Source organism: Eulemur rufifrons, chromosome 7 (genome assembly GCF_041146395.1).
Source record: "Eulemur rufifrons isolate Redbay chromosome 7, OSU_ERuf_1, whole genome shotgun sequence".
NCBI classification, from domain to species: Eukaryota; Metazoa; Chordata; class Mammalia; order Primates; family Lemuridae; genus Eulemur; species Eulemur rufifrons.
The window spans coordinates 205,704,769-205,730,939 of record NC_090989.1 but is presented as its reverse complement, the minus strand read 5'-3'; the positions used below and the strand labels follow the sequence as shown (position 1 = coordinate 205,730,939).

Below are 26,171 nucleotides of genomic sequence, written 5' to 3'. Positions count from 1 at the left end.
AGCAACACGGGTGGAAGTGCAGGCCATTATCTTAAGTGAAACAAGTCAGACACGGAAAGACAAATACTGCATGTCCTCACCTATAAGTGAGACCTAAGTGTGCCCACGTGGACGTGGAGTATGGATTGATAGACGATGGGACTTGGAAGGGTGGGGTGGTGGGAGGGGGTAGATGAGGAGAAATTACTTAATGGGTACAACATACATTACTCGGGTGATGGACACCCCAAACGGCCTGACTTCACCACTACACAATCTATGCGTGTCACAAAATTGCACTTATACCCAATAAATTATACATATTTTTTAAAAAGAAATTAATTCGGCCATTTATACATACATATTTATGAGGGAGGAAGTTAATCACTATAGGACAAGACATTAGGTTAAACTTTCAGCCAACCAAGACAAATTCTTAACTGATCTATGCACTTTCTGCCCCCAAGCGTATAGCTGCTGATTACTTGGGTTGACGGACGTGGAATTACAGCACCATCTGCTGCTGTTCATGACAGAAGACAAATCAAGGTCGTTCTTTTCACATGTGGGTTTTATTTTTAGCCCTTTCTGTTGACCACAGAATCACCCGTCCTTAGCAGTTCATGGTTGCTCTTCTGCATGGGAGCAGGTGGACTCGCCTTTGCATTCTCATCACCACCGTCTCTGTTTATCATTCATTTAGGGTCCTTAGGACAAGGTACAAGGCAGAGAGAAGCAGGCTTGTGGGGTCAAACTCACTACCTGCCTGCCTGGTTCTTCTGCACACAGGCAAGATATTCCTGCACGTCGTCTGGGGACCCCAGAATGAGGGGGACTCGTTGGTGAATAGTCTCTGGTTTCACGTCCAGTACGGGCTGGGTGCCTGTGGTTGCCAAGCCCCCTGCCTGCTCAATGATGTAGGCGACAGGATTGCATTCGTACAGGAGCCGGAGCTGTGGAGGAACAGAGGCAGGAGGATAAACTTTGCAAGTGGCCAAACATCCCGAGCCATGCCCCTAAAGCTCCAGGGGGAGTTTCAACTGCTGAGCTTTTGTCTGTCTCCTTAGAGTGAGTGCGTTTGTGCACCTCATGAGAGTGGGGCCCCCGAGCTCTAGGCCCTGCAGAAGGCTGGATGCATTAGCTGGGACTCATCCCAGAGGCGTGTGGGGGCCTCTCCAGCCAGGTGGGGCCCTACCTGTCTCATGACCTTTGTGCTTACGAGAGACCTGTCTCTTGACTTGGAGATATGAGATCTAGGTACCCATTTCCTGCTGGTTCAGGAATGAGGCAAACTGACGCTGCAGGCCTGGTTAGAAGACTTAATATGTGAGACTTAGGCCGGGAGTGAAGCCTTGGTCAGGGGGATGGAGGACAGGCGAGGTTTGGGGTGTCAGGCAAAATAGTCCCAGACTGTAACTAATTAACCCGATCATAAGATTCCCACTTGATAATACAAGTATTCTCAACTTTGTGTCATAAAGTTGCATTTAGATCTTCCAGGAGCTACTTTTCCAGAATTATTGGATGAGGAGAAGTTCTCATTCCTGAGTTCGGGAGCTCTCAGGGGATTCTTATGTGGACTTCAGGGCATCTGTGAACTCTCTGAAGATATACGTGATGTGTATGTTTACACGCATTTTTTTTCTGGGAAGTGGGCTGGTAGTTTTCATTAGATTCTCTAAGGGGTGCATGCTCCCAAATCACCTGGTGCTGAACCTCAAAGTTAGATGCAGCCTGTGGAAAGTGAGAGGTAAACACAGCTGACTGCCAGCGAAGGAAGGATGGGCGTGAGGCCAGAGGAGGGGACGGCCAGCGAGAACCTCCAGTCCCCATGACGCCAGCCTTCCCCTCCTCCACACCTTCTACCACAGCCGTTAAACTCACTCGCAGGAAGCAGAGCTTGTTTCCCTTCCCCTGCCGACACACACACACACACACACACACACACACACACACAGGCCAAGCAGCGCACAGTCGCCCAGCAGCAGGCCTGAGGGGAGAGGGAGCTCCAACAGCTCACTGACCGGCAGCCAGCCAGGGGGCGGGGGAGAATTACCTTGCCCTTAGGACTCTTCTGGTTGGCTGGGTACAAGAAGATCCCTCCGTAGACCAGGGTGCGGTGCACATCGGCCACCATGGAGCCCACATACCTGGCCCCATAGGGAGCACTGCCGTCCTGGAAGGCAGAAAGGGAAGGGCTAAGATCCAGTGGTTTTGGCAACTAGCCAGCACCAGCGCTGGGGTCACAAGTCCAGCTGGGTGGCCTCTGCGTCCCTGACCCTCTGTTCTCCACCCACTAACTTAGGAATTGAAAACATTATGTAATTGTACATTTCATTCATCACGAGCCCCTTCAAACTTCAACCAGTGATTGAATTCATTAAATGTAGGTCTACTTAAAGTGAGACAATATCCCATAGCAATCTTACAAGAGCAGCTAAAAGAAAGAAAGAAAGGAAGGAAGGAAGGAAGGAGGGAGGGAGGGAAGGAAGGAAGGAAAGAAGGAAGGAAGGAAAGGAAGGGAACAGAAAGGAAAGGAAAAGGAGAAGAGAAGAGAAGAGAAGAGAAGAGAAGAAGAGAAGAGAAAAGATGTCTACATGAACAACAGTTGTTCAGCAGCTCCTTGAAGCTCCTTCTTGGCTTACTATGGTTCACAGTACTTTTAGCTTTTGGAGAACCAGACCTCCTTGAACAATGACAACTTTGCACTTACTACAAGCGGTGTTAGTCCACTGGCAAAATTTTAAACTGCTTTAGCAATCACTTAAAGACATAAAGCAACTTATTTGTAAACCTTGGTTTCATTAGTCACACATGTAATGAAAAGAATGTTGGTTCAGAGAGAAATAATTCAAAAGTCATGATCTTCTTTAAAGTAGACGTAGCAGATAAGGCATGATGATATGATAAAATTGCTCCCAGAGGCAGGTTTGCTTTTCCCCCATTCATGACTGATCTATGATTTCTTTGTTTAATCTAGTGATTCTCTGACAGTGCAAAAGGAGATAGCAAAGTCCTCAGGGCAGCCATCCAGGATTTTGTGTTCCAAAAGTTTGGGATTAACTTGGCATTGTATAAATAATGAGTAAATGATAAGCTAAGTCAAGCTTCAAAATAAGTGTTTTTTTGGAAAAATTAATTGTCCAGACTCTAAAGACTTGAACACAAGCTAGAGTGACTCGTGGATCAAGAGTTAAGTGAACACCAACAAGAACAAATGTTGTAGCTTGTGTCCTCTCAAGGCATTTTGGTTAGAAACCTCCGTGTGTGTGTGTGTGTGTGTGTGTGTGTGTGTATAAGATTCCTAACATTTTGTTAAAGTAAATTAAAATGGAGACCGGGCCTGAAAAATCCCTGAGCCAACAAAGTCAGTTAGGTTGCATAAGTGACCTCAACCTTGCTTGATTTGCAAACATACCAAAACAGAACTTGAGCTATTTCTTGTAAATACCTACACAGTACTCGAGCAGCCTTTGCCTGTAGGCTTATCACACACGGAGTTATTATTCTTTTTGCTGCCATGTCCTGCCACTCCAACCAGACTGCAGCTTCCTGGAGATGGGGAACCACGTTCCGTGCTGTGTGCCCACCACAAGGGTTGGGTAAATGTCCCACCTTTCCTCCTGTCATAACGGGGGGGTGGGGGGTGGTGTCCTCCTCCTATCTATAGCCCACCCTCTTCTTGTCTCCTGCTTCCGTCTCCTCCAGCCTCTCACAGAGCCGGGGACATCCATCATCCCCACCTCTCCTTTCCCACCACCCCCAACGCTCCTGCTCATTCCTGTCATCAAACCAGGACAGTTCTGCAAGAGTTTCTTGGGAAATCACTAAGCATGCACCGTATAGTCCTGATTTGGTTCCTTCTGACTTCTTTTGTTTCCTAACCTTACCAAAATCTTTAAAGGGCACTCATTTTTCTTCAGTTAATAATGTAAAGAGACTACACTGGCATGGGTAGATTCCCAGGACCATCAGTTCAATAAATATGCACTAAACTGTAGATATCATTGCTTACAAAAGTGTCTTGCACTTGATGGAGCTTATGTTGAAAAATAAAGTTTATATTTTTATTATCATTTAATTCCATTTTTCCACAAACGTAAGTCCTTTTGAATAATGATTCCTGCTAAAAGCAAGTGCAAGTGAGTGAGTGACTCCACAGGTTGGAGCTTAGCAAACAAATGACATGACAGGTTCAGGCCTGAACACCTGAATTTTGGAAATGTGGTCCCTGCCTTCTCTATAAACAATTTCCCCTGGAAAAACTCAAAGTTTTATTTGAGCTACATTTCAGCTATGAAAGACACTGATTGCGTATGAAGGAAGACAGAGTCCACCATGCTCATGCTGACCAGAGCCACAAGTAGTGGCAGTACCCTCTTCAGCAATGGCCCTGAAGCCACCACCCAAACAGGACCCCACGGACATAACATTCTCCCTGCTAGTGGCCTGGACTTTCTTCACTCACCTCAGGGAATTTCTTTTTCTGCACATATTCAGTGGTGGCAGCATCAAAATACTTGGCATAGCCCTCATTGAGGCTGAAAATCTTCCCTTTCTTCTTAATCTTGACATCTTTTTCCACCAGGACAAATTCACCAAGAGCCTGGAAAGATGAAGAGAGACGCCAGGAGGAAGAGAGAGACCAGGAAAGAGAAGCCAACAGCACACTGCACAGCAGTCAGGACGGGAGAAGACGAGGACCTGCGGGCAGAAGCTGGGGTGGCTGTGGCCGCGCTGGAGCCTGCCCAGTGGCGTTTCCGTGAACGGCAGACAGAACAGTGACGACATGGCGCCTACACGGGAAGCTCACGCAGCGACATAACGAGAGGTGAGATAACTCAAGGGAGGAAGGCCCGAGCTCTTCTTTCTTTGCCTCTGAGCCTTCCACTTCAGCGAGGCCCCTCACTTACACCCAGCCTGACTGTATTATCTCCCAGGTTCCCATCCCCACTTTAATGTTTTCAGGAAGATTTGAGCCATCGACAATGAGAGGAAGAAGTTACATCAATGTATAAGGGATGCATTTTGACCATTAATTTGTGGACCAGCTATTTTGTTTAATGATTGGAAGCCATTAAAAGTCCCTGGTATCCCAACCACTCCTACCTGGGGAAAAAATTGCCTTCAGTCAGACTCTGGGTTCACTGGGCATAAGGAAAAAGTAAAATCTAAAGGAATTTTTAGACATTAATAAAATTGTACCCAGTCTCCTGCAGTCCTCTTATGGCCACCATGGTCAGCACCTGCAGGGCATCCCTCAGGCACCCTTTATCTAGTTCTGGTGGTAGCAGTCCCTAAGGATGTGACTGGTGAGGTGCAGACGTCTCCTTAAACACTGCTGTCTCTCCACGTCACTAGGAGGAAAGTTAGGGCCTGGAACTCAGCTCTGTTTTGATGAATGTCAAAGATTTTGAGAAAACAAAGAACTCCCCAGATGACAGCTCACAGCTGGTAGATAAACCAGAAGGTTCCCAGGGAACATAAAAGATACTCCCAGAATATAAAGAGGCAAGGCCACACCAACCATGTCTGAAATAAGACAGTGACAAGGATACTCAACAACTACAAAAATTACTAACTATTCCTCTATTCTGCCTAACATCAGTGATGTCTGCTTCTCTACCAATGAGTCTCCACCCTCCCTGTAATCTTCCTGCCTCCTAGGTAAAAATTATTAATATATTTAATCATTAACTGCACCCCCTTCCAGGCAACATCCAATCCAGAACAGACCCTCTGTTTTTCTCATCCTCCTTGGAACCATCAAGCCGACACTCAGGTGCTATAACAGGCCCACACCAACGCACAGTGCCCCATGGTTCATCTGGGTGCATCCCCTTGCCCCGTAAACCCAGCTTCCTTTTATTATAGGCTTGTTCTTGATGGTTCATGGCTTTATAAACTTGCTATGGACATTTGTTGCTTTTGAGCAGTCCAGCACTGAGTTCCACTTTGGAAAAGCACCCTAACTTCCTTTGAAGAATTTGCTCTTTCCATTGGATGCCAGTCTAGGAAGACTCGTGCATGGGCCTCTCCTAGGCCAAGGGCAGGCATGGGGCTTAGCTTGAACATAAGATGCTCCTCCTTGGCGTTGGAAACCTGAATGAGACACACAGAATTGTGGTGGTGCCCAGACGTGCTGTGAGACCACTCCTGTGCTCCCTGCTTTATGGTCCTCCCGACCTGCCCGTGTCCAGCCCGGGCCTCAGCTTCCCATCAATGCAGTAACTCCTTGTACTTAGTTGAGCCGGGCTGTTTTCTCTCTTGCTTGTCAGCCTAGAGCATGGCAGATACACAACCGTCACCTAAACAGTGGTGGTCACCAGCCCATGTGAATGGAGGAGCCCATTCTGCATCAGTGCGTGATGCAAAGGCCTGGTTCATCCACCCCCGGACCCCCGTGGGGACCCTCAGGCTCCTGGAACACCATTTCCTACTGTGGGTGGAGACGGTAGTGACACGTTACCACAGTCTGTAAAATGCGATCCTGTATTCCGGCTGTGTGACCACCAACAACCACTGCTTATGAACATGGCCCCACACACTTTGATAAGAGGCACCAGAGCCTTGGCACTCAGAAACAACATCTCCCGTGTGTAACGAAGGCCTGAACATCGAGTTTCCCACAGTGGAGAGTGTGGCTAACAGGAGGTGGTCCCTCCGTGCCTGAACAACTGGTGTGTTCTGACAAAATCAAATGACCAGCCCTGCAAACGCACAGGTCAGACAGGCTCTGTTACCCCCCAGGGAGCTGCGCCCTGTGAGACCCTGGCTCAGGAAGCTGCTGGCCGCCCTCCATGGCATTTCTATCTGTGACAACTGCCATGAGCTGCCTCAGCTTGACGTCAGCGTCCAAACAGGCCCTAAGCGTCGTACACTGGGTCTTTGCTCCAGTGTCCTCAGTAGGGGACGTGACCCAAAGGGTTTTCAGGCTAACATGCCGAGATCAGAAAGTGTTATGCTCCGATTCATCTCCTCCTTCTGTCACGCAGACAAGCTCTGGTGCCCACCCATGTCCAGACTGGCCCTTCCCTAATGACTGAAGGCAGGAAGTGGAGGCTGGGTGACTCCTGGCACTGGGTCCCTGGCTCGAAGGCACCTCCCCACTGTCTTTAGAACTGCTCAGAAGGTTTCTGGGGATATTTTGCTTACACTCCAGAGCAGTGTGTTAGCCCTTCAGTCTGGTTAAGCACAAAGACCCTGAGGGTGACTCCTCATACCCAAGTCACTCGCTTGACCTTGGGCAACTTACTGAGCCTCACGTCTCTCATCTGAAAATGGGAGCAATAGTAGGATCTACTCGTAGAGCTGCTGTGATCTTTAAATGCATTCAGAGATATAAATTGCTCAGAAGAAGTACCTACATTCCTACCATTTACAAAAAACTAGGTAACTGTTAGCTGTTGTTCTAGAACAATTTTAGAAAGGGCACTTTACTGCCTGAGAATAATATTTGTAAACCATAGAATTTCTTCAAAAATAAGGGGACACTGGGGCATGGGCGAACTGATGCAGCAGTGGGTCTTGGTCTAATGGGTTTACATATAAAAAGATTCTATTTGAAATGTTCCTGGGTGTCCACACTGCAAAATCTGTTCTGTCAGTGAACTGTTCTGTTTTGAAATTTTGCAACCCTCCTCCCTGCACACAAATGCACTAACTGCAAACTCCACAAGGGAATGGAATGATTGTTTGATCAGTGCTGTATCTCCACTGCTTGCAGTGGTGCTGTAGTACATAGTAGATGCTCAATAAACATTTATAAATATGAATAAATTTAAGTTCTGAACTTTCATCTGGGTAACTACAGGAGGCTTTGAAATGGCCCTTGGTCAACATTATTTGAGTTTTCACAAGACCTGACTATGCTTGGCAAAGCATTTCACAAGTGATAAGTGTCTACCATTTAAAAGTAAAATTCACAGAGCAGTCTATGGGATGGTGCTGCTCTAGAGAATCCCTGCTTCTGTCTGGAAATTGGCAGCATTGGGATTCTTAAATCATGGTGTTCACATAAACCAAAGAGGTTGAATGCATTTTTGGAAAATAAACTCCTTAAGGACAGGGTCTGAGTTGACGCTACAGACTCGATAGGTCTCCTCTCCCCAAAGTGCCCTCACGTGGACAGAGTCTCTTCATGTTTTCTGATGATGGTGTTGGCTCCCCAAACTAGGCTCTCTGGCCCCAAAAATAAGTATTAGGAAGGACCAGGAAATTATCCCAGGGGACTAGAATTAAAACACGGAGGACTGTGGAGTCCCCAAGCACAGATGGCACCGTATTCTGTACCTACCGGGTCAAGCATGAAGAGGTCCACTCCTTGCCCCGTGGAAAGAGCCACCAGGGTGGCACTGCCATACAGCGCATAACCCGCAGCCACGATACTGCGGCCAGGCTGCAGGGCGTCCTTTTCAGAAGGCTCGTCCTCTGTGGTCTGCAGGAGAGAGGAGAGAAACGAGGTGTGTTACTGTCTCTGGAGAGAACCTTTGCCAGAGGCCCGAGCTTCAGATCTCCGGGACCCACCGAAGGAAGCACAGTTCTCAGGACTCCCAGCGGCAGCGAACGTGTCCACAGGAAACCAGGTGCCGTGTGGACAAACAGGCCCAGCCGAGCCACTGCAAAGGCCACCCGTGGACCTCTCCCTTCCTGTTGTCTGAACGTACCTGTCGGCACCCTGGCAGGAACGGCGCTCCAGGATGCTCAAGCCACAGCCCTTCCTAATCTGCACAAGCCGCGCTCCAACACCGCGTGGTCACGACTCACATCACCCCGTCTGATGCCGTAGCTCGTTCCACATACTCAACAGGCCTCTGAGGAGGACAGCACTGTCACCTCCACAGCTCAGACGGGGAACGCGACCCTGAGCGGTTGGACAGCTCGGCCAGCGTCCGAAAGCCTCAGAGCTGGACTCACACCCAGGCAGCGTGGCCCAGAGCTCCTCTGTTCCATGTGCTGCCCTTGAAGGCTGGTCCCTGCCCTGCCCTCCTGGGGACCCCTGTCTGCAACTCAGAGCACTTTCCCGAGGAAGACTCCCCTTGGCCATGGCAGCCCCAACAGTGCTGATGTGAGCTGAAGTCAGAGAGACAAGGCGGGAAGCTGGGGAAGGAACAGGGGACGTTCTCCACAGAGGAGCAGAGCGGCAGGTGACACTCGATTTCGTAACCATTTTTCCTGATGTCTCTGGAAGCTTCCTTCCCTCCCCCACCTCCTAGCACTCTAAAAGGCAAGGGAGTAAAGCCTCACGAATTTGGGAATGTGGATGGCGAACGCCCAGCCTCCCATGGGAGGAGCTGAGCTGGGCTGGGGGAGGGAGAGCCGGACGTCCCCACTGGGCACCACAGTTCTCCCGACCCTCATCTGGGATTCGGGCTGCACCGCAAGCCCTGCGGGGAGGGGCGATTCTGGACAGACACTCAGGCCCTGCTTCTGCGGCTTAACGTCACAGGGACGGCTGCTGTGAGAGGACTGGGAGGCAAAGGTGAGTGGGCAGACGTCCGTCACCTAGTTCCAAATCGAAAGACCCAGGTAGGCTCAGCCTCACGGACTGGGGCAGGTGGGTCCGACATAAGTGACAAGTTGAGGCTGCAAACGCACTTCTCAGGGTCCCCAGAGTTGGTGGAGCTTGGCTGCCAGGGTTAGGACTTGTTGGTGTCGCTGCTTCTGAGTCATTCAGTTCTCTCTCCTGTGTCTCTAGCACTGTGACCTTGGCCGTGCAATTAGACACTCTGCTCTCTCCACACACCAGTGAGTCTGTGGCCAAAAGACAGGCCCAGAAGGACTACATAGAACTCTCCTGTTGAGAAGAAAACTCCAGAGAGAATGGGAAAGCGATGGAGGTGGAAGGCACACTTTTAAAATTATTTAATATGAAGATAAGGAGTAATTATGCACATAGGAAACTGAACAATATAATATGAGCCCGCATATTATATACGCATGGAAAGTAGGACAATTATGCTAATTAACTCTCCAAAAAAAAAAAATAACTCCTGAAGAATAAAACAATAATTTGAATTTCAATTTATATGGGACTTTGTAGCTTTCGAAGTACTTTCACATTGTGTATTTGCAGAACACTGGGAGGCTCTACAACCCTCACCTGAAACACAAGTCATGACGGTCCAGAGAGGGACGGGACCTTGTCCCTGCAGGCTAGGCCAGCTCTCCCCAGCTCTACCTCAGCGCCCACGGGGAGTTGGCCTTCTGCTGGCAACATTCTAAGAGCTTTAGTTTAAAAGCAAATCTTATCCTTCTTTAAAAATAGCACGTTCCGTTTAACATTTTCTCTTACTTTCACACACATGCATTCTTTATTTTTTATAGTAGTTTTGTTTTTTTGTTTTTGCAACTGAGAGCACTTTCCATTTGAGCACGTATTCAATGACTTGGCTTTGCTTCCAGATTTCCAGGCACGGCCTGGTTCTGGGCACTCAGCCCTGGAGCCGTGATTCCCAAGGTGGACCAGCAGCTTCAGTGTCATCATCACCTGAGCTCGTGTTTGCAGTGCAGGCTCGTGGCCCTCCCCAAGCTACAGCAGTCTGTCTCCCCAAGCGCCCTCCAGGGGGTTCCCATGCACTAGGGTTTGGGAACTGCCCTAAGTGTGATCTCCTAAGAAGCCTCAGAACAGTGGAAGGAAAAGGCAGTGTTAAGTTTTTAAATTAAAATCTTTAGTCTTCCTCATGAAACTTCTGAATCATCTTCGTCCAGCCATTAAGAGGTCACATTTTCTGTAGGAAACCAGAGTCCTGTTCTGCCGATTCCTCCTGGACTGGGAGACGCTCCTGTCTTCTGAGCTTCAGCTCAGCATCCCACCCTTGTCATAGCTGCCTTTGTCACAGCTCAGGGGGCCACAGGTGTGGGCTCATTTCTAGACTCTCTTTGTGTTCCACTGGTCTATCTGTGCATCCTTATGTCAATAAAAGGGTAGGCTTTCCCAGAGGTTTATTTAACAATAATAATGGGGGAGGGGGTCTCCTGTCCCTGTAGAGGTGTCAAAATCCACACCTGAGATTTCAGAAAACAAGACCCGTCCTCCCATCAGAACAACCTCAGCATCCGTCCTGCTCCTGAATACTCTGATTTTCCATTTTCTGTGACTCTGGCCCCTGCCCCACACCTTGTCGGTTTGTTACTTGTTCATTTCAGTGAGCTCAGCTGTGCATTTGAAGACATCCATGATGTATTTTATCTAGCACTTCTCGGTGTTTTGAAGTAGGGGAGTTTTTACTTTGTCTAGTCTGTGACTTCGTTGCAAATAAAAAATGTCAACTTTAAGAAAAAGGGGAACCTTACTAGCAGAGGCCTGAAAACAGCATGGAACATCCTAAAGGGTATTCAACATTGCTCCTTAGAAATAAAAGGGAAGAAGATAGCTTTCATAGAGCTCTGGCTGTCCTGAAACCTCTCTCTTGATGCTGATCAGAGATTCTCAGAAGTCCTGGGTGGAGACGGGCATCCTCCCTGGTTCTGACGAGGCTCTAAGATGCTGTGACAGCCCCATGAGGTCTGGAGTGAGCTGCACCCTCAGTAGACATCGCCTGAGCATCACAGAGCTTCCCCTTCATGTCTTGTTTTCATAATATCCATCCTGAAAGTGGTTCACTAGTCTCTCAACTTTGCCCCTTTTCTTTAGAAATATTATCAGAAAGAATCCACGGTTATTTGGACTAGCCTTCAAAGCACATGCTGAATTTAAAGTTTAAGAAAAAAATCTGCATGGCCAAGCTCAGGTCAATTCAAGTGTGAATGCCCCACACTACGTACAATATTAATAGTATCCCTCTTTGCTCTTAAGCCAGTTGGTCTTAAGAAGTTCTGCGGAGCTGCGAGGATGGAGGTGGGCAGCACTACCATCGGACCCCTGTCCTGCCGTTCCTCCCTGGGCTGTTTCAGCCAAATCTCCTACCTTCTCTGTGCTGTCATTGTTTACCTGTAAAAAGTGACAGCCACACCTGTACGTGCCTCATGGGACTGAGGCGAGGACTAGCCCAGGGACACTGCTCGGAGGTGAGGAAAGCCCTGCCTGACTCGCCACCCGATGTCAAGCATATTAGCCCTGGTGATAAAGCCAGTATTTAAAGTCACCTCAGGGGATGGAGCAAGATGGCTGAGTAGAAACCACCAGTGATCCTCCCTCCGCACGGACACCTAATTCAACAACTGTCCATGCAAGCAAGCACCTTCAGGAAAACTAGACATCAGGTGAGTGATCACGCTGCCTGCTTAACATTATGGGAAGAGCAGAAGCACTGAAGTGGACAGAAAAGACAGTCTTGCACTGCCTACGCCCCCTCCCCCACCCCCAGCAGTGCTGTGCCAGCTCACCCAGTGGAGAGAGACTTCGTGTGCCCCGGGGAGGGAGAGTGAAGTGATTGTGGGCCATTGAAACTCAGTGTGGCCCTGGCACAGGGACACAGCACAGGGCAGAATTCTGCTGGTGCCCACAGAGGGAGCATTTAGACCAGCCCAGCAGAGGGAAATCCTCCCTGCTCCCTGGAAACCTGAGTTCCTGCTGGGCCCAGCACCCACTGCCAAACAGCATCCTGGGGCCTGGACTAGATTCTTAAGACATTTGGGCCACGAGTGCTGCAGTTCTTGGGCAATTCCTGCAGCTGTGCAGGCTCAGAGCCAGTGCACTTGGGGTGCATGTGACCCAGTGAGACACAGCAGCTGTGGCCAAGCCAGTGCTGTGTCACCCCTCCCCCAACTCCAGGCAGTGCGGCTCAGGGAGAGTCTACTTCCACTTGAGGAAAGGTGAGGGAAGAGCTCAGAAAACTTTGTTTTACAACTTGTGTACCAGCTCAGCCACAGTAACATAAAGTACCAAGCAGAGTCCTGGGGCCCCTGAGTCCATGCCTTAGTTCCTGGACAGCTTTTTGGACCCACCCAGGGCCAGAAGGCAACATGCTGCCTTAAGGGAAGGACCCAGTCCTGGCAGGATCCACCACCTCCTGACTAAAGAGCCATGGGCTGAGAATGGACATCAGAGGTAGGCAACAGTCCCCACTGGCTTTGGGTGAGACTCGGCTGACTTCAGAGGTGTGACCTGGTGCTGGGGGCCACAAGGCAGTGCCCATATCACTCCTCCCCCAACTCCAGCAGCCCACCACAGACAGTGAGAGACTTTGCCTGGTAATCCAGATAATTCTCTTGTATTTTACTCAAGTTAACCAAGGCCGTACCATCAGATATTTCCAAGAGGCACAGCATTACTGAGCTTGGGGCACACCCAATACTGATATAGCTGTAGTGACCAGAGATTTTAATCACAACACCCAATTCCATTTAAATATCTGGAAAAGCTTCTCAAGAAGGACAGGTTCACACAAGCCCAGGCTGTGAAGATTAAAATACACACCTAACTTAACCAAAGAAATGAAAGACCTCTATAATGAAAACTATAAAACATTGATGAAAGAAGTTGAAGAGGACATAAAAACATGGAAAGACATTCCATGCTGTTGGATGGGAAGAATCAATATTGTTAAAATGTGCATACTACTCAAAGCAATCTACAGATGCAATTCAATCCTCATCAAAATACCGATGATGGTCGGCAGAATCAACATTGTTAAAATGTCTATACTACCCAAAGTGATCTACAGATTCAATGTCATCTCTATTAAAATACCAATATCATTTTTTGCAGATCTAGAAAAAATAATTCTATGCTTTGTATGGAAACAGAGAAGAGCCCATATAGCAAAGGCAATCTTAAGCAAAAAAAACAAATTGGGAGGCATCAATTTGTCAGACTTCAAGCTACACTACAAGGCTATAGTAACTAAAACAGTGTGGTACTGGCACAAGAACAGAAACATAGACCAATGGAACAGAACTGAGAACCTAGAAATAAAGCCATCCTTATATAGCCATCTAATCTTTGACAAAGCAGACAAAAACACACACTTAGGAAAAGAATCCTTATTTAATAAATGGTGCTGGGAAAATTGGATAGCCACATGTAGAAGACTGTAACAAGATCTGCACATTTCACCTCTTACAAAATCAACTCATGGTGGATAACAGACTGAAACCTAAGGCATGAAACTATAAGAATTCTAGAAGAAAATGTTGGAAAAACTCTTATAGACATTGGCCTAGGCAAAGAATTTATGAATAAGACCCCAAAGGCAATCACAGCAACAACAAAAATAAATAAATGGGACCTGATCAAATTAAAAAGCTTCTGCACAGCCAAGGAAACTGTCATGAGAACAAACAGACAACCTACAGAATGGGAGAAAATGTTTGCATGCTACACATCTGATAAAGGGCTGATAACTAGAATCTATATAGAACTCAGGAAAATCATCAAGAAAAAATCAAATAACCCTATCAAAAAGTGGGCAAAAAACATGAACTGAAACTTTTCAAAAGAAGAGAGACTAATGGACAAGAAACATGAAAAAATGCTCAACTTCTCTAATCATCAGGGAAATGCAAATCAAAACCACAATGAGATATCATTTCTCTCCAGTGAGAATGGCATTTATCAAGAGTCCCAAAACAAAAAATGTTGGCATGGATGTGGAGAGATAAGAATACTCATACATTGCTGGTGGGACTGCAAAATAGTACAGCCACTGTGAAAAGTAATCTGGAGATACCTCAAAGAGCTAAATGTAGAACTACCATTTGATCCAGCAATACCATTACTGGGCATCTACCCAAAGGAAAAACAGACATTCTATAAAAAAGACATCTGCACTGGAATGTTTATAGCAGCACAATTCATAATTGCAAAGATGTGGCAACAACCGAAGTGCCCATAAGTATGTGAGTGGATTAATAAAATGTGGTATATGTAAGCCATGGAGTTCTACTCAGCCATAAAAAACAATGGTGATCTAGCACCTCTTATATTATCCTGGATAGAGCTGGAGCCCATTTTGCTAAGTGAAGTATTGCAAAGAATGGAAAAACAAGCACCACATGTACTCACCATGAAACTGGTATTAACTGATTAACACTTATGTACACATATAGTAATAACATTCATTGGGTGTCAGGCAGATGGGAGGGGGAAGGAGGGGATGGATATATTCACACCTAATGGGCGTGGTGCGCACCATTTTGGGGGGATGGACATGCTTGAAGCTCTGACTTGGGTGGGGCAAAGGCTATACATATAACCTAAACATTTGTACCCCTGTAATATGTTGAAATAATAAAAATACCAATGACATTCCTCACAGAAATAGAAAAAATAATTCTACAATTTATATGGAACTTCAAAAGACTCAGAATAGTCAAAGCCATCCTGAGCAAAAAGAACCAAACTAGAGGAATCACATTACCTGACTTCAAATTATACTACAGAGCTATAGTAACCAAAACAGCCTGGTACTGGCATAAAAATGGACACATAGACCAATAGAACAGAATAGAGAATCCAGAAATAAATGCACACATCTATAGGGATCTTATCTTAAACAAAGATACCAAGAACATTCAGTGAGGAAAGGACAGTCTCTTCAATAAACGGTGCTGGGAAAACTGGATATTCACATACAGAAGAATGAAATTAGACCCCTATTTCTCATCATATACAAAAATCAAATCAAAATGCATTAAAAACTTAAATCTAAGACCTGAAATTATGAAACCACTAAAAGAAAACATTGGGGAAATGCTTCAGGACATTGGTCTCGGCAAGGACTTCTTGAGTGATACCCTACCCCACAAAGCACAAGCAACAAAAGCAAAAATGGACAAATGGGATCACACCAAGCTAAAAAGCTTCTGTACAACAAAGGCCACAACCAACAAAGCAAAGAGACAACCCACAAAATGGCAGAAAATATTTGCAAACTACCTGTCTGATAGTGGATTAATATCTAGAATACATAAGGAGCTCCAACAACTCAATAGGAAAAAAAAACAAATAATCTGATTAAAAAATGGGCAAAGGATCTGAATAAACATTTTTCAAAAGAAAACGTACAAATGGCCAACAGGTATATGAAAAAATACTCAACATCATTAGTCATCAGAGAAATGCATATCAAAACCACAATGAGATATTATCTCACACCAGTTAAAATGGCTTTTATCAAAAAGACAGGCTATAATGAATGCTGGCCAGGATGCGGAGAAAGGGAACCCTTGTACACTGTTGGTGGGAATGTAAATTAGTGCGATGACTGTGGAGAACAGTATGGAGATTCCTCAAAAAACTAAAAATAGAACTAGCTTATGACCCAGCAATCCCACTGCTGGGGACATATCCCAAGAAGGGGAGTTCAGTATATGGAAAAATATCCGTACTCCCATATTTATTGCAGCACTATTCACAACAGCCAAGGTATGGAATCAACCTAAGTGTTCATCAACAGAAGAATGGATAAAGAAATAGTGGTACGTATACACAATGGAATATCATATAGCCACAAAAACAATGAAATCTTGCCATTTGAAACAATATGGATGGAACTGCAGAAGTTTATGCTAAGTGAAACAAGGCAAGCACAGAAAGACAAACCTCACATGTTTTAACTCATATGTGGGAGTTCAGTATTAAAAATAATTCATATTATGGAGATAGAATAGAATGACAGAGACCAGAGGCTGGGAAGGTTGGAGGGAGATAAGGTGGGGATGGTTAATGGGTGCATAAATATAGTTAGATAGAATGAACAATATTTGATATCACAACAAAATCACTATAATCAACAATAAGTTAGGGTATACTTTAAAATAACTAAAAGGGTGGAATTGCGCTGTTCCTGACACAAAACAATGCTAAATGCCTGAAGTGATGGATACCCCAATTACCTTAATTTGATTAATTCTGATTGTACGCCTGTATCAAAACATCACATGCACCCTATAAAGATATACAACTGTTATGTACTCATAAAAATTAAAAATGAAAAAATTAAAAAATAAACCCACTTCTAAGATACAACTGGGGTCCTTTTGCAGATTTGCGTAAGTACTACACTATTTCTTTCTTTTACCTCTAAAGTGTACCTCAAAAGGCAAACCAAAGCTCCTTCACTGACCTAGCTCATTTTTGCTTAACTTGAGACATCTTAGTCTTCAACTTTGTCAGATACCAGAGGAAGGGTCTTGTGTCATTCTCTTCTCCCTCACAAAAGTCTCCTTTTTTCTCTTCACACACAGAAGAAGAGACACCAACAGGGAAAGCAAAACTTCCCGAGGTTTCCTCTGAGGCTGGCTTGGCTTCTGTTTCTTCCTCCAAGAGAGGCATGAATAACGCTCCCAGCTTCCTTGGGTTCCTTCTCAGAGAGTTTGTGCTAATTCACATGTTCTTCTAAGACTATTTTCTGCTAAGCTTTTGATGGGTTGTCCCTAAAATTCACATTCGATCCCACCCCCTTTTGGGGACAACAATCAGCCCAGCACACATATGTACAGCACTGTGAATACTGACAGACAACACGTTAGACCAGGTGACACGGGGCATACCTAGTCCTCCACTGAGTTTATAATCTGGAAGGAGCACTAAGAAAGACACACATGGCAAGTTGATTACACAGACATTATGTAATCAGTGCCAAACTGGCAGCATAGAAAATAAGCGCTGCCTCACTCGTGTTGTCCTAAGTAGCTGAGTGGGGAGAGCATGTGGTTTGGGGCCAGAGAGCTGAGTCTCTAGAGCCAGCCCAGCACTTTACCTGAGGGCAGGTTACCCAGGAACATCCCAAGAGCCCCCAAGCACCCTTGGTCTCCTTCTGTCTGAAAGCCCTGAGGGCAAAGGCCGAGCCTTCGTGATTGGATCAAGGTCTCATCCCCAAATCGAGGCACAGCCAAACCGTGTCATCTGGACTGTGTGGTCCGTCGTGAAGTTTCTAGTCATGCTGGATGGTCACAAACCAGCCCATAAGATCTTCTCTGTTGTTAGGTTTTTGGGGTAGGTAAAACGGCCCCAAAGATGCCCTGATCCCCAGAATCTGGGCATTTGTAGCACTACACGGCAAAAAGGACTTTGCAAATGCAATGATCAGGGTTATGGATTTAAAATAGGGAGATCACCCTGGATTATCCAGATTGAATTAGTCCTGTTTAATCAATTGAGTCCTTAAAACCAGAGAGCTTTCTGTGGCTGGAGGCAGGGAACATGAGAAAAAGTGCTGCCTTCACTGGCCTTTGCTGGCTTTGAAAATGAAGGTTCACAAACCACAGAATCCAGGCAGCCTCTAGAAGCTGAGAAGGACCCTAGCCAACAGCCAGCAAAGAAATGAGGGCCTCGATCCTACCTCAGACTGGAACTGAATTCTGACAACCACCTAAAGGAGCCGGAAAGCAAATTCCCCTGGAGCCTCTTGACAAGAGACCAGCCTGGCTGTCACCTTGATTTTAACCTTATGAGACCCCAAGCAGAGAACCCAGCCAAGCCTGCTCGACTTCTGGCTACGGAAGTGGGAGATAATCAACAGGAGCGTTGTTTTAAGTCTCTAAACATGTGGAAAGTTGTTACAGCAGCAACAGAAAACTAATAGAGTAGGAGTTGAGATGCACAAAGAAGAAACAGAGTCTCCACTTGCCACCTGGAACCTAATACCATGCCCAACGTTTGTGTCACACCCAGACTTTCAAAACAAGGTCCTGTCAATCCCTCCACTTTACCCTCCCAGGAATGCTGGGAAGTAGAAAAAGAGAGCATTCCCAATTCAGTTCTTCCACTGAGGAGGCTGAGGCAGAGAGAAGTTCATGGTTTGCCTACAGTGGTGTTTCGAGTTAGTGGGAGCAGAGAGGTTAGAACTCCAAACTCAAGGCTCTCAGTGCAGGAACCTTCCAGAAACCACCACAGGAAGGAGGCGTGAAGTGCCAGCCTGTCTACTTACCTTTCTGTAGATGGCGAATATGGTTCCGATGGAGGCCAGGCAGTCAATGTTGGAAGATCCGTCCAGTGGGTCGAAGCAAACCACATATTTCCCCTAAATCGCAGAGGGAAGAACCACCTGGTCAGAACATCTTCCCCTCAGCACAGCTGGTTTGTGTCAGGGCCGTGTGTGGCAGACGACATCACACCAGAAAGAGGTTTAAGCCATGGCATATCCTTGCCAAAAAATGCCACTGCTTGTGGAGGGCAGGGAACCAGCATACAGGACTCCTGCAGCCAGGGGCCGCCCTGCCCCACACAGATCAGTTGATGCTGCACTGGGTGCTGGAGGGCCCAACCTCTCCACAGGGCTCTCCTCCCTGGCCTGCTCTGGCTCCACCCTCCCTCCCACCTGGGCCCACCAGGGCTCAGAGCTGCTGGGGATGTGGCAGGAGCCCAGGTCCGGAATTGGCACCTTGCAGGGAAGAGGAAGGAAGCAGAAGATGAACTTGGGCTGCCACTCAAAGATGCCCAGGGCCAGCTCCACTCATGTCCACGGTAAGGTCAGCTATGGGCTTAGGGATCAGTCTTTCTGGGTCTGTCCCCACACAGGTTTGGTTTTTTTTTTTTTTTTTTTGGTTTTTTTTTGTTGTTGTTGTTTTGTTTTCATCTTGGAGCATTTTTGCCAAAAGACTTCAGAAAATCTCAGAGCAACATTCCCAGGGCCTCCGGGTCTGTCTGCTAAGACGGCTGGTGTGCACAAATACATCAGGAGAATGAGAATACTCCTTTGATTCTGCTGCATCCAACCCTCCTGTGCAATGTGACGACCAGAAGACAGAGCAAGTGGGGTCTTAGGAGACCCATGTCCCCCACGGCCCCCCACTCTGCTGTCCCAGGCAGCTCCAGCCAAAGTTCCATGGAAGGAAATCCCCAGAGACTTCAGACAGGCCTCCCGTGGGCAAGGTCCTGAGAGAGCCCTCAGTGATGACACCAGAGTCGCCTGGTTAATTGGACACTGGGAACAAAACATTAAGTACAATGGGAGGCCTTTCTCCCTCCATGCAAATTAGTTTTCCCTGACTTTGCAATGAGGAATGGCCTAGGTTTGTTTGAGCTTTATTTCTGTTTCTTTTCTTGCTCAGCCAGAGGGAGGAAGAAAAAGTGGGATCATCTATAAACTCAGAAATTCCCCAGCCTCTGTACAAATAATCCAACGTAGCCCAGTCACTCATTGATGCATTCATTCAACAGATGTTTGTTGAGCATTTAGCATATGCTGGAAAATGTTCAAGGTACCGAGGTTTCAAGGGGGAAAACCATGGAAATGACACTCCAGTGGGGACAGAGAGCAGGCCCCACACACAGCAGCTTGTGGTAAGTGCCCCAAGCAGGGTGGGGAGCTAGGGAGCAGGAGGGGGTAACCCTTGATGAGGGGCCTGACTGGAATTGAGGAATGAAGACACAGAGAACCAGGGAGGGGAGTTTTAGACAGAGAGATGAGCAGATTCAAGAACTAGCATGAAGACCTGTGTAGGTTAGACCAGAGACTGAAAGGAGGGTCATAGCAGTTGAAAATGAAAGTTGAAAATAACAGGTGTAATTTAGCTTTAGTTATGTGAGACCAGTGTAAAAGTGCCTTGCATGTTACCTGGCACACAGTAGGGGCTTAATAAATTTGGCTTTACTTATCTTTTCCATCCTTCCAGCTAATCACAAAGAAATGGACCCCTATCCCCAGTACGAAAGAAGGGCGACGTCCCAGCATCTATGTTATATTTCTCTATTGCAGCTGAACATTGGTGGGATTTTTTGGCCACTGGCAAAACACTGTCCGTAAAGGGCTGTTCATGGGTCCACAATGAACATGGACCCGCCCCAGCCATGCCCTGCACTAACCGACGTCACCATTGCATCAAGGCGAGAGCACAGGATCTTTGTGATTTCTTTTCCGTATTAGTCTGACAGTTTCTCAGGCAGGAAGAAATCTCTGCTGAGCCCACAAACCCCCTGGGGAAGTGTGGGGTGGGGGTGGGGGCGGAGATGAGAAGAGGGAGGGGAGAATAAGACTATCTGGTGCAGCTCTTCCCAGGAGCTCTACTCTTTCCTGGATTCCACAAGCTCCAGCCCCACAGGAGCCAGCACCTGTTACTGGCTCACTGAGTGAACAGCCATGGACACCCCCGCACCGCTGGGCATTCCTAAATCACTCTGACTTACTTCTTGAATGAACCACTGCCCTACTATGGAGTATTCTTTATCTATTCAGCATAAGAGTTCCAACCAAAGAAGTGTGCAACCCTTGGTTTCCCCCAAACACAGGGAAGATACAGAGGAAAATCCAAGCAACTACAGAAAAGCAAGACAAAGACTCTCCCCAGCTCAGTGGCACCATCTGCTGTTCGGCAGGGGCACTGCAGCCCCAGGACGCACCCGCCTCTCCTTGGCCGTGATAATCGCCTCTTTATTCTCTTCGGACACCAGGACGCAGGTGCTGTAGGAGGACTGGAGCATGTTGATCACCAGGGCATTGGATAACACGTCCAGTTTCTTCACTTCATCTCCCGTCACGTTCACGCTTCCTGCGATCCCGTACCTACGGCGACAAAAGGCTGGACGAAGTCCCTGAGGGAGTCCTCGCTCCAGCAAAGAACCGCTGATGCCGAACACCAGCCCTGCCTCCCTCCTTTCTTTCCTGTCTCTGGAGTCTCCAAATTATAGGTGCAGAAGAAGCAGACTGTGTCTCAGTGGTGGCTCTCGACCCTGCTTCCTCTGCCCCGCGGGGACGTCCTCCCATGACCCCAGTCTCCCAGCGGGATGAACCGAATCCGTCTCACTGAAGCGCAGCCCGCACTCAGCGGGGGGAGGGGGGGACGGGAGCCCGTCCAATCAGACACGTCGCCATAATCAAGGACTCCAAAAAGCAAAGGACCGTGGCCTTCCAGCACTGGAATTCCACGTCTTTGCAGCTCTCCCCACAGAGTGTCCTGGCGGCTTCAAGTAGAAACTGCCCTGGGGTCGCCTGGCCTTCCTTGAACCGAGAGGAAATTCGAGGGCGGACTTAACTTACTTCCTTTGCTTCTCCACAACCACCCCGGGCCACAGCAGGAGCCCCGCTTCTGCGAAAGCTCTATGTGGAGGCTCCGCGCTGCACAGCACCAGTGGGCAGGGCCTCCCGTCCCCACCCTCAGCCCCTCAGGATGCTGCCAGCACAGCAAGGGGAGGGGCCCTTCCGAAATGCAGGCGCCTCCTCCCGTCTCACCCAGAGGCTAAGCCCAGTCCCCACGTGGGCCTCAGGCCCCACCCTGGAAGCCTTGTTCCCGAGGCGGCATGGCCTCCTGTCCCCCTCGTGCCCACTGGGCCACCCTCCGCCTCCAAACCCGCCAGGTGCACACCTGCCTCAGGACCACCGCCTGCTGGCCTTGCTGCCCCCACCAGGGACACTCTTCCCTCTGGAGCCACGTGGCTGTCACCCCACTCAGGCCTCAACTCGAGGATCATGTCTCAGGGAGGCCTTCCCTGGCCATCTACCTAAAGTGGCAGCCCCTGATCCCAAAACTCTTTCTAGATTTATTTTCTCCGTAGCCCGGTGCTCTGTGCCCACTGTTAGCTTTCCCCTCCTCTGCCTCCTGACCCTCCAGGAAGCCGCCCTGGTCCTCCTGCACGTGCCCCCCACACGGGCACTCCCTGCCGTCCCTCCACAGCGGCTCCTGGTCCTCACGGAACGTCCTTCCTGCAGGATCACCTGCTTGCTGAGGCGAGAACCGTCCTCCCCCTTTGTTTCCACGGCGCCCGGATGAACAGGAGATGCTCGGTGTATGTTCCCCGAACTATGAAGAAAGGATGGCAAGGAACTAATTCCCTTCCCCCCTTATGTTAATGCTCTTTGTTTGTTAAAGGCAGCTCAAGTGGGGTTGAGAACCCCGATCTACCCTAAGCTGGGGACGGACTCATTTCCCGCCCTCTCTCCGGAATGACAGCCGCCCGCCCAGCGCACCCCCCCCCCCCCCCAGCACGTGGTGTCTGACGTGCTGTGATGTGAGGAGCCAGCTGTGTCGGAGAACAGCACTGGCAGCAGCCTGGCCTCACGACTGCGCCTCCTGGTCCAAGACAAAAGCAAGGAAACGGACAACAGCAGCAGCAACAACGCTGGGTTATTTTGCACCAGAGTCGAAGGGGCCCAACACTCTTGTGTCATAAGGACTCTTGAGGGCAGAGCTGAGAAACGGGCCCTGCCCTGTGATTCACAGACTCTCCCCCACCAGCCTGTCAACCCCACCCCTGCACCCTCCCTCCAGGCGCGGGGCAGCACCCTCCTCCCAGAGGGACAGAAACTCACCATGAGATGTGATTCCCCACAAGGGCTTCGAGCTAGGGCGTGGGTAAAAAGTGCTCTCTGGCCAACAGGACAGTCTTTTAGCATTGGGCTAGCACTAAAGCTCCTGACAGTTCCTAAACGGAGTGTTCCACCCTCTGGGCATGAAAAAGCCACGGAGAGGCTCCTGGGGTGGGCACCTCCCACTCCCTTGAGGGGAGGAGAGGAGGGAAAAGGGAGACTCTCCGGTAACGTTTAAATTGCATTCGTCGAGCCTCTGCCGAGAAATGTCCTCCCGCAAAGAGGAAGCAAAGGACTGAGGGGCTTGAGGTCCCTCCACGGGACAGGCGCAGGAGTGAGTGACTGTCCCAGTCTCTGAGCAGAAGCCTGGCTGCTCCAGGACAGAGGCCACCTTTCTGCTCTCCGAGAAGCAATTCCAGGGTCCTTTTAAAATGATCTGAGCATCTTGGTAGAAAGAAAGAGTTTCCAGCCAGTGGGCTTCTCCTTCTGACACTTTGGGTGTCTGTTGTGGGGGGGGGGGGGGGGCGGAGAACATGGGGCTCCTGCCTCAGCCGCCCAGAAAGTGGGAGCCCCCCGCCGGCGTCCGCGGGCCACGCCTGCCCCCTGGCGGTCAGTGGGTGGCATCAACCAGCCGGCCAAGTTCCCGGGGCTGGGCCTGGAACCCTGGCAGTGACCAGCAGTCACCGCGTTTACAGGGGGGCGCTGGCAAAATCGCCATCACAGGGACTTACTCACCCTTGCAACAACCCTACGAGTTACATGCTATTAGTATCCTCTCCATTTTACAACACGGACACTGAGGTCCTAGCAAGATAAATCACTGCCGGTGATGGGTAGTGGGAAATGCCAAGTTAGACAAGCACCTTAATTATCCACTTCCTGGGGCCACTTTGCCTGGACACTCAACTGCCGCAAAGGCCGAGTTTTGTGGAAGACAAGTAAGAAACTACCACGGCAGCTCCTGCCCAGCCGAGAGTCCTGCACGGAGGAGGAGCCTGGCCAGTGTGGGAGAACATTCCTGAGAGGTCGCCCAGGCAACTGCGCTAAGTACAGCAGGGCCGTGCACAGGGAGACGCAAAGTCTGTCTGGTGTCACTCAGCAGGGCCATCACCCCACAGGAGCAGGCAGGGCAGTGGCTGCACCTCACACTCAGGAGAGCCCTCACATGCAGAGCGTGGCCATTATTGCCACGTGAGGTAGCAACACCGCCACAGCATCCACAGAGGGGACAGAAAGCGGAGCGTCATGCATCTCCAGCTTGGTCCCATGACTGGGTCTCCAGACCTTATATACATGAAGTCTGTGAGGATAAGTACACCTTGTGATGCAATGCGATCACTTTTCTGTGTTAAAAACACTAAATTGTTCAGAATATTTTAAATTATTAAATTTTGTTGACTTTTCATTTTGGGTCCATCCCTTCCCCCCAAAATATGGATCCCTTCCACTCGAACCTCCACTGGAATTACTACAAGGAAAATGGAAGCCCAAAGAAATAGTTTCTCTTTATCACAGATTTAAACTGGGGAATTTGTGGCCATCAGCAGCTGTAGCATGAACTTGACCTCATTCTGTGCCTGGATAAAGCACCCTGAGAACCCAGTGGAAGAAACCTGTGCACGCCCCTCCCAGGCCCAGCCCTCCCGGCTCCCTGCACACCACGTGGAGACGAAGACGAGAGTCACACAGAAGAAACTCTAAAGGAAGCCAGCACAGCACAGCACTCCCCTGGGCTGTGAGGGAGGGGCTGTGGGCGGGGCCTGGAAAGTGCTCTGCTGTGTGAATGATTTCTAGCTCCCAACATACTGCAAAGGTCATGGCAATAAAACGCTCATATCTGCCAAGGACATGAAGGGGTGTTTCACGTCTCCCCTCTGCTTCTTTGTGACAATGGGAATGTCTCTATGCAAATACAAGTCATGATGATACAATATATGTTTCAATGCAAGAAGCCACTGCACTTGTTATCATTATAATATAGTAACTGGAAAAGTTACATGTATATATTTCTACAATACAAAATACTTCAAGTGCTTTGAAGTATTTTGTTCCTTTCTTGAAACAAGTCAAAGGCCCATTCATCAAAGCACAACTTAGAAACTTAACACATAACTTCCTTCTGGGGCACATACGGCCAGTAATCTCTGGAGCCCGTTTCTTGCCCAAGCACCTACAGTTTCTGCACCCCCACCTGGGCCAAGGGTGCTCTGTGCACCTGCCCCCACCTGCTTCCCGGGACTCACAGGTGGGCCAGGCCGGCCTTGCGCACCGCCGAGGAGATGGCTTTGATGGCTGTCAGCATGGAGTTCAGCAGCTGGGTGAGCTCCCCCGTCCCTTTGGCCTGACGCCCTTTTTCCATAACGTAGCGGGTCAGAGTGAGCATGTCTGTTTCAAAGGGGCTTCTGTCCGTCATTGTGGCCGGTAAAGCTTCAAATCCTTCTTTTCTCCCTGCAGAAATCCTTGTTTACCTCCAAGAGCTGCTGCTCCACAGTGTGGAAGCTGATAAGAAAACTGTGCTGGCCAGGCCAGGACCTTAAAGGAAAAGGGGCCCAACCCACGTGGCTGAAAGAACTGGACAAGCCCTCAAGGAAATCTCCCTGATCTCACTGACTGGCGGCTGCCAGACACCACCGCAATCTGTAAACAGAAAAGGCTGCCCGGAAACACAGACCTACTTTCTCCTGAGGGGCTCCCCCCCTGCAAGAGCCTAAGAGGCAGCCATTTAGGAACAGGTGGGGAGTGAGAAATGCAGCTGATAAAAAATGATCCACAAAACCCTTTTATTCCAGGGCTCAAAAGGATCCTTCACAGAACCTGACTGTCCCGTGGCTGCAGCTGGCAGACTGGCAGGTGTCTTATCTGGGGCGTAGGTCACATAGTCAAATAACGGCAATCCTGGGACCTCTGTAGCCAGGATTCTTTCAAACAAGTCTGCAAAGGACGCTTTTCATTGCCAGGGAGCAAGTATAACTGGGTGGATATCCACAGTGGATACCCCAATCTGGAACCTCGCACAGTGCCAAACACCAGTGTTAGTTTACCAATTTCCCTGGATGTGCGCTT

At 48.6% G+C, this 26,171-nt stretch overlaps 1 protein-coding gene across 1 annotated transcript; it reads right to left on the bottom strand.

Moving 5' to 3' along the window:
* Positions 1-381: 381 nt before the first annotated feature.
* On the bottom strand, positions 382-25,521 carry LOC138388334 (fructose-1,6-bisphosphatase isozyme 2). The gene is made up of 7 exons (XM_069476296.1): positions 25,352-25,521; positions 21,206-21,368; positions 18,795-18,887; positions 8,276-8,416; positions 4,448-4,585; positions 2,036-2,155; positions 382-932 (listed from the first exon to the last, which is right to left on the bottom strand). The coding sequence occupies exons 1-7, from the start codon at positions 25,519-25,521 to the stop codon at positions 738-740; spliced, it is 1,020 nt and encodes a 339-aa protein (XP_069332397.1). The 3' UTR covers positions 382-737.
* Positions 25,522-26,171: the final 650 nt, after the last annotated feature.